At 38.9% G+C, this 8,288-nt stretch overlaps 2 protein-coding genes across 3 annotated transcripts in view; both read left to right on the top strand.

Moving 5' to 3' along the window:
- Positions 1–399: 399 nt before the first annotated feature.
- LOC100002469 (uncharacterized) overlaps positions 400–8,288 on the top strand; it is an 8,107-nt gene continuing 218 nt past the window's right edge. The window contains exons 1-3 of one of the 2 annotated variants that reach the window (XR_012398923.1): positions 400–492; positions 2,997–6,175; positions 6,271–8,288. The exon at positions 6,271–8,288 is cut by the window's right edge and continues 218 nt beyond it. Coding sequence is in view for 1 of the 2 variants with exons in the window: in XM_001336834.9 (XP_001336870.3) it covers positions 3,097–4,488 (1,392 nt within the window). In the remaining variant the exon portion in view is untranslated. Of the gene's footprint in view, positions 493–2,996 lie in introns of both variants that reach the window. The other variant, XM_001336834.9, reaches the window with a different exon arrangement.
- Positions 4,912–8,288, top strand: part of LOC100002503 (inactive serine protease 35) — a 21,207-nt gene continuing 17,830 nt past the window's right edge. Inside the window, exon 1 of the mRNA XM_073939676.1 lies at positions 4,912–5,410. The gene's annotated coding sequence lies outside the window, so the exon portion shown is untranslated. The remainder of the gene's footprint in view (positions 5,411–8,288) is intronic.

The raw sequence follows: 8,288 nt of genomic DNA, 5'->3' as shown, positions 1-8,288 counted from the left end.
TTTTCCAGCCTAACCAGCTAAAACCAAGCAGGAAATGACTGGAAACTAGCCTGTAAATGGCCAAAAACCCTCTAAAACCAGGCTGGTCAACCAGCTAAAACCAGCCAACCATCATAGGCTGGTTTAAGCTGGATTTTTCAGCAAGGTTAGGTATATTCATCATGTTATAAAGCAGCATAGACCTTTATTATTATGCTACGCTCACCAAACGCAAAGGGCTTACTATTAAACATTATAAAACTTAATTTTTACAACATAAACAGTAATTCTAAGCCACAAAGCCACTTTCAGACCACAAAACCGTTCTTTTGTCGATAGTGATTGACATGCAGGAAGCAAACAGTAGCCAATCAGCATTCGCCGAGCCACAAACAGGCAAATATCCCGCCCTTGGCGCGCAGTGTATGGAGTGGATGAGTATGAATCTGGTCGCTGAGACACGCCAAACTACCGTTTTCTACTTCTGTTACGGGTGTTGTGCGTCTTTTCAAAGTAAGTGTGTTATATCTGACTTCTGTAGCGTTCGCGAGTGTGATATGTTTAACTTTGCTGCCGATTATCTCTTCAGGAACGAGCAATTTTACCTTTATTCATAGCTGCTAATGTGATCTGTGTAGTTTTCATTCATTTGTATTTCTAGTGTAATTCACTTGTTGTCTATTTGCTGCGCGTTCATGACTTCAGGATGCGTTTCTCCGGGCGGCAGAGAGGGACAAGCGTTTTCTAAGCTATTATGCTAAAGTTAGCATCCCAGATCTCATACTGCACCTTTAATGCAGAACAAACCTAGGGATAGTCGACAGCAAAGTTCAACATATTTCACTAGCGAAAAGACAGATATATAACACGTATAATACACTGCATCTCAACCAAATCTCTTTCCACACTGAGTGCTGGTGAAAAATAATATTGTCTTTTCTAATAAAAACTCCTCCAGTGAGTAAAACAGAGGTAAAGTTGTTTTTATATTCGCACATTTGTTAATTTAGCAGTCTCTGTATTGTTTACCATGTTACTTTGAATATTCAATAGGAATTAGTATGCAAGTATGACTTGTAAACAACATTAACACTATCTAGTTCACTGTGAACAATGCTGTACTTTGATAATCATTTGCTGCTAATATCATTTCCCTGTTTAGAAATGGTAAACATTGCTTTTCTGAAATTATATTATTAAGGAGAAAGTCTGAATATCCAAATATAAAACCAACTTTACCTCTATGTGAGTAAATGAGGTATTTTGAATGAGAAGTTGATCATCTTAGTTTCAGGCAATGTGTTCTCACAATCTCATGACCTTTAGGGTCTGAAATCAAAATAAATAAAGTTCTGTTTTAGCAGAAAAGCCACTGAGCAAAATGTGAAAGTGAACTGGAAATATTGGATAAATAAAAAACATGAGCACGTTATCTGCCAGATATTAAATCTGCGCAAAGCATATTTCTGAATCTGAAATGACCAGCGAATTACACTAGACATACAAATGAATGAAAACAACACAGATCACATTAGCAGCTATGAATAAAGGTCAAATAGTAAATTTTTGGAATAGTAGATATTCAGGCAGTCCCGTTTAAAGCAGAAGCTAGTCTTTTGCAATCACCCTGTCGACCTGTGGTTCAATTTAAATCTGGGTTTTTATTAGCCTCCTCTGAATTATTTGCTCCCCTGTTATTTTTTTCCTACAATTTCTGTTTAACAGGGAAGATTTCTTCAACACATTTCTAAACATAATAGTTTAATAACTGATTTATTTTATCTTTGCCATGAAGACAGTAAACAATATTTTACTAGATATTTTTCAAGACACTTCTATACAGCTTAAAGTGACACTTAAAGGCTTAACTAGGTTAATTAGGTTAACTAGGCAGGTTAGGGTAATTAAGCAAGTTATTGTATATAATGAGGGTTTGTTCTGTCCACTATAAAAATATAAAGCTTAAATTGGTTGATAATATTGACTTTAAAATGGCTTTTAAAAAATTAAAAGCTGCTTTTATTCTAGCTGAAATAAAACAAAAAAGACTTTCTCCAGAAGAAAAAATATTATCAGACATACTGTAAGAAGTTCCTTGCTCTGTTTAACATAATTTGGGAAATATTTAATATCTATGTGCCTCCAACAGTGCCCCCAACAGTGCTGATATACAGCCATATCGCACTGCTACGAGTGTGATATTGCGTTTATACAACAGTTTGACGGCATAATTGTGTATATAAAAACAAAATCAAACATGGAGAGTCTCAAAAACCCTTGTATGAGAAACTACTTTCTTCCGGATTTAAATCATAAGCTGACAGTTAAACAGTTCAGCGTGGATCTTTTAAACTTTAGATCTGTAGTGTCGGCTTTTTGCTGGTTGTATGTGGACGGAGTAATGCACAAAGGGTAAAGAGGCTGTAGGAGTTCTGATATTGCAGAATATCGCAAGACTATCAGCCAATCAGATTTGAGAACCAGACAGAACTGTTGTGTGTGTGTGTGTGTGTGTGTGTGTGTGTATATATATATATATATATATATATATATATATATATATATATATATATATATATATATATATATAAGTTAATATAATATAATATATAATATATAATATAATAGAAGGCACAACAACCATTCATACAAACATTTTAGAGAAAATGTCAGACTGCTTTACCCCTGCTTTAGATTGTGGTTTTTAACTGCATATTTCCCTCCAGCGTGCGAAAGCAACTCCGATACTGATTCAGGATTTAGAAGTTTTGATTCTGCATTCTTGGCAGAAGCCCTTTCAAAAACTATCTTTATTCTTAGTCTTATATCCGTTTGTATGTCTAGTGTAATTTACTAATTGTGATTGTTTCAGAATTATGCTTTGCGCAGATATAATATATCTAACAGATTATGTACTCTGTTTATTCAATGTTAACAGTTTCTTTTCACTTCACATTTAGATCATTTTTGAATGTCTTTCGTCTGCTAATACCTAACTTTATTTACTTTGATTTCAGACGAATGAGATTGCGTGATCACTTTGTGTGAAGTGAAGATGATGAACTACTAAAAGCTGGAAGTACCCGAGTATTTTCAACTGCACTCGGTGTGGAAAGAATGGTTGGGATGCGAAACAGCCGCAAGATTCACAAGATGAGCCACGCTGGAAAGAAACCAGACACATGCACTCAATGTGGGAAGGGTTTCACACATGCATCACACCTTGATAAACACATGAGGATCCACACCGGAGAGAAACCCTTCACATGCGCTGAATGTGGGAAGAGTTTCAGACAATTAATACACCTTAATCTACACAAGCGGATCCACACCGGAGAGAGACCATACGCATGCACCCAGTGTGATAAGAGTTTCGCACATCCATCGAACCTTAATACACACAGGACCACTCACACCGGAGACAAACCATTCACATGCACTCAATGTGGGAAGAGTTTCATACGATCGTCAAACCTTAATCAGCACATGATGATACACACCGGAGAGAAACCATTCACATGCGCACAATGTGGGAAGAGTTTCACACGATCATTAAACCTTAATCAGCACATGAGGATACACACTGGAGAGAAACCATTCACTTGCGCTCAATGTGGGAAGAGTTTCAGACTATTATCAAGCCTTAATCGACACTTGATTATCCACACTGGAGAGAAACCATTCCCATGTGCTCAGTGTTTTAAGAGTTTCGCACATTTAACCAACCTTAATAAACACATGAAGATCCACACCGGAGAGAAGCCAATCGTATGCACTCAATGTGGGAAGAGTTTCCGACTATTATCACAACTTAATCTACACATGAGGAGCCACACTGGAGAGAAACCATTCGCATGTACCCAGTGTGACAAGCGATTCTCACGTCTATCACACCTTGATCAACACGTGAGGATTCACACCGGAGAGAAACCATTCACATGCGCTCAATGCGGGACGAGTTTCAGACAGTTATCGCAGATTAATGTACACATGCGGATTCACACTGGAGAGAAGCCATTCATGTGTACCCAGTGTGGTAAGGGTTTTGCAGACCCCTCATCAGTGAATAAACACATGACGACCCACACTGGAGAGAAAACACACAAGTGTGACCAATGCGGTAGGTCATTTTCAAGGAGTTCAGTTCTGAAGATCCATCTAAGAACTCATACAAAGGAGAAACCTTATTCATGTTCTGTGTGTGGAAAGAGTTTTACAGCGCTGTCTGGGTTTTGGCATCATCAGAAGATGCACACTGGTGTGCGAGAGTATTACTGCTTCGAGTGTAAGAAGACTTTCATCACCGCTGAAAACTTGAAACAGCACCAAAGGATTCACACTGGAGAGAGACCGTACAAGTGTTCGCACTGCGACAAGAGATTCACTCGCTCAGGACATCTGAAAGCACATGAGAGTATTCATTCTGGAGAGAAGCCATACGCGTGTTCACACTGCAAGAAGACATTCAGTCGGAAAGAATACCTGAAGGCACATCAGAGGATACACTGAGCAGTTTGCTAGTCTGACTTGCATAACTTGTGGTGTGATGAGACGCTTGCTCCATGAGAACGAGACGAGATTTTGTACAAAATTTTCAGTAAATCTTCAATAATGAATTAAACGAATTAAAATATTCTTTTCAAGAGTTCACATTTGATAATCTGATAATCAATCACAAAAAAGAGCTAACTAACCAGCTTATTGGAGAATAAAGTCAATACTGAACTGTCATATATCATGGTCTTAAAGGGCCATGAAACCCCCTCGTTTCAGCAGGGTGTTTTCACACCTCTACTTTGGAAAAAGGCAGAAAAGTGGGCGTGTCCAGCTCTGTTTAGGGGGGAGTGTCGGAGGAACTAAAGTGGGATGGTGTGGGAGTGTCTATTTGGGCACGCGCGAGTTTCAGTCAAAATACACACACGAGAAAGTGATGGTGTATTTTTTACAGTCATTGTGTTTAACCTACATGGACATCTGTAGTTGAATTATTTGCCAGATTATTAAATGGTGGACTTTAACTGCAGTTTGGCTCTTTCATTCAGGGAATTCATTCATGCCCCTCGCGACAAACGAGATATTTGATTCGAGGAGCTGCTCTAAGCGTGTATTTTTCATGCAATGTTTGATACCGCACGGCGAATGAGAGAAAAAAAGCTCCGCAATTCCCGGAAACTTAGATGCACACGGCAGGTAGCGTCAGAAAGCCGCGTGTGTTATTCCGGTCACAAAATGCGGTGCTAACAAGTTTGCACTCAGTGCAATAGTTAACTTAATTCGATACGAACAAACTGAATAAACAAAGAGCACTGGTCGCTCACTTACCAAATCTGTAGAGACAGGACAATCACCAGCAACTAGAGCCGCGTCTTTATGAAGAGAAGACTACAAGCAAATCCGGATTTCAGCATTTGCAGATGAGAACAGCTCTCAGGTAAACAATAATCCTCCTTAGACACGTAAATTATTGTTGTCGAGCGTCGCGTACACTGTTAATCCACACGTGATCCAGCTGCGCTCTCACAGAGAGAAAATGAAAACGAAACTTCACTGCAGCAAACTATAAAAGCAACACTTCACGCTTGTTTTGCCAACACAACGTGGCGTCTCTGGTGTAAACAGTGACACTAATGAATATTAATGAAGTTGCAAAATAGTGCGCGCTGATTGGTTTGAACCAAGCCTTACTCATGCATTAATGCATCACACTGTAAGACGTAATAAGACTCACTCTGGCACAGGCGTCCAGTCTGCACGCTGGAATACACGCTATTATGTCATGACCGTGACGCAGCTTCAAAAATTCGTTTCAAACCGGAAGTACGAATTTGCTTGAAATAACGCAAAAACAACCAATTTACACTTTTTAGTGAAATATAGGTGTCCTAATAGTGTTTTTAGCAGTGTGGGACACATATACAACTGTCAACAGCTCAAAAAATGTGTTTTGGTGTTTCGTGACCCTTTAAACAAAAAGAAGAATATACAAGGACAACATTGTCATCCCTGATCAGTTTGCTGGAAAAGCAAGTGCTATATATTCTGAGCAGTTCCAACTGGACACAAATACAAACTTGTGGCAATTTTGTCTCATGAATTTACTTGCAAGACATTAAGTGAGCGAAAAGAAAAAAGAAATGATCACTATTCTGAGGATTCATTTGGAGGATTGAGGTCTGAAAAATGCACCAATTCTACTGTCCACTAAGAGGCGCTGAGAGACCAGACACATCTGAACACAACATTGAAATTGACTTTTAGGAGTATGGTTTATAAATGCTAGATTTCCCTCAGTCTTGTACTGATTCATCCGGGCACAATGGTTTTTGGGTGTTATTTTGAAGCTGTTAGCATTTGGTTGGCATTATCACTGTGATCAAGCTTCAACGTGTGCTCTTTCTCAGGGAAAATAAACTCAAAGTGTTTGAAAAGTGAGTATTTCTGGCAAAAGATACTGGTTCAAACAAATCTTGTGTTTTACACATTTACAGTTAGTCATTTAGCAGACGCTTTGACCCAAAGCGACTTTCAAATGAGGACAAGTAAGCAATTAACACAACTATAAGAGCAACAATGAATAAGCGCTGTAGGCAAGTTTCAGGTGTGTAAAGTCTAAGAAGCAAAACATTAGTAATTTTTTTGTGTAGTTGTTAGTGGAGAGGTCAGAGAGGCAATTGCAGATTAGGAAGGGAAGTGGAGACTAAATAGTTGAGTGTTTAGTCGTTTCTTGAAGACAGCGAGTGACTCTGCTGTTTTGATGCAGTTAGGGAGTTCATTCCACCAACTAGGCAGATTGAAAGCGAGAGTTCGGGAAAGTGAAGTACACATTTCAGACTCATAGACAGTGTGCCTGACCAAGGTCAATGTTTATGTACGCAATGGCTGTATTCACGTGCTCCACTTGCACTATGAGTTTTGGCTTGTCATTTGCAAGCTGTTGCGTTCTGTCTATTAATAAACCCAGACAAGTATTTAGATATATATATATATTTTTGTTAAAATCGTTACTTCAGGTAATAGTGACTTGCCCTAAAGTGGGACTTATTTGAAATATTGTGACGTTTATCCACAGGTGGTAATATTATTTTGAAACCACATGATGTGTCCCAGTTAAATCAAGAGAAAAACGCAGATGACTTATTTATAAATTAAATGAGGTCAGATGAACATATCAAAAGTGGATCTCTCACAGCAAAAATTAACTTAGTCTGAAGTCAGATAACACAACTAAACTGAGAGCAGACCTGTAATGGCAGAAAGAACTCAGGCTGAAGTCAGATAACAAAACTATACCAAAGCGGATCTGTCATGGCATAAAGACCTTAGTCCAAAGTCAGATAAACACAACTGAAAGTGTGCCTGTCAGTGCAAAAAAGAGCTTGGGCTGAATAAGGTAAACAATTAAATAAAGAGCGGACCTGTCATGGCAAAAAGACCATGGCAGATATCAGATTAACACAACGATACCACAAGCGGACCTCTCATGGCAAAAAGAACTCCGGCCAAAGCCTGATAAATACAACTAAAACAAAAGCAGATCTGTTACGGCAAAAAGAACTCTGTCCGAAGTCAGATAAACACAAAATCAAACACAGCTGGACTCAGATGAAGGTGTAGAACCATCTCAAGGATGATCAGAAGAAATGGACAGCACATGAGTTAAATATATGTGTCACTGCAAAGGCTCTAAATCAGGCGGGTCCAAACTCGATTCTAGAGAGCTGGTGTCCTGTAGAGTTTAGCTCCAACCCTAATTAAACACACCTGAACCAGCTAATCAAGCTCTTAAGCTGCGGTCACACAAGAGTTTGTGTGCGAAATTCTGTCGTACGGCGCTACAAAAAGGAGCGTGATTAAAAAAGATGATTAGACATTAAATAAAGCGATTGATTTGCTCCATGTTTTAAATTTCTGTTCAGAGAGGTCATGTTTTGATCCTCTATTGGTCTCACGCAGTCATGTGATGCGATTTTTGCAGGCCAGAGTTTACCAAGCTTGAACTTTGCACCGCAGCAACCTGTGAAACTTGACGCATGACCCTGCGTTTCCGGTCTGACGCATTCACATGCGTATTATTGGAAGTCTATAGAAAAGTACAGTTTGACAGCTTTAATAGACATACTAGCAACTTTCTAGCAGGTGAGTTGAAGCAAGTTAGAGCTAAACTGTGCAGGACACCAGCCCTCCAAAACTGAACTTAGACACCCCTGCTCTAAATACCGAGGACCATGTGACATTTTAGTTTTTCTCTTTTAATAAATCTGCAAAAATGTCAACAATTCTGTTTTTCTGTCAATATGGGTTTCTGTGTG

Source organism: Danio rerio, chromosome 23, assembly GCF_049306965.1.
Source record: "Danio rerio strain Tuebingen ecotype United States chromosome 23, GRCz12tu, whole genome shotgun sequence".
Classification (NCBI taxonomy): Eukaryota; Metazoa; Chordata; class Actinopteri; order Cypriniformes; family Danionidae; genus Danio; species Danio rerio.
The sequence above is the reverse complement of the archived record's forward strand: the minus strand, read 5'-3'. Positions and strand labels throughout refer to the sequence as shown.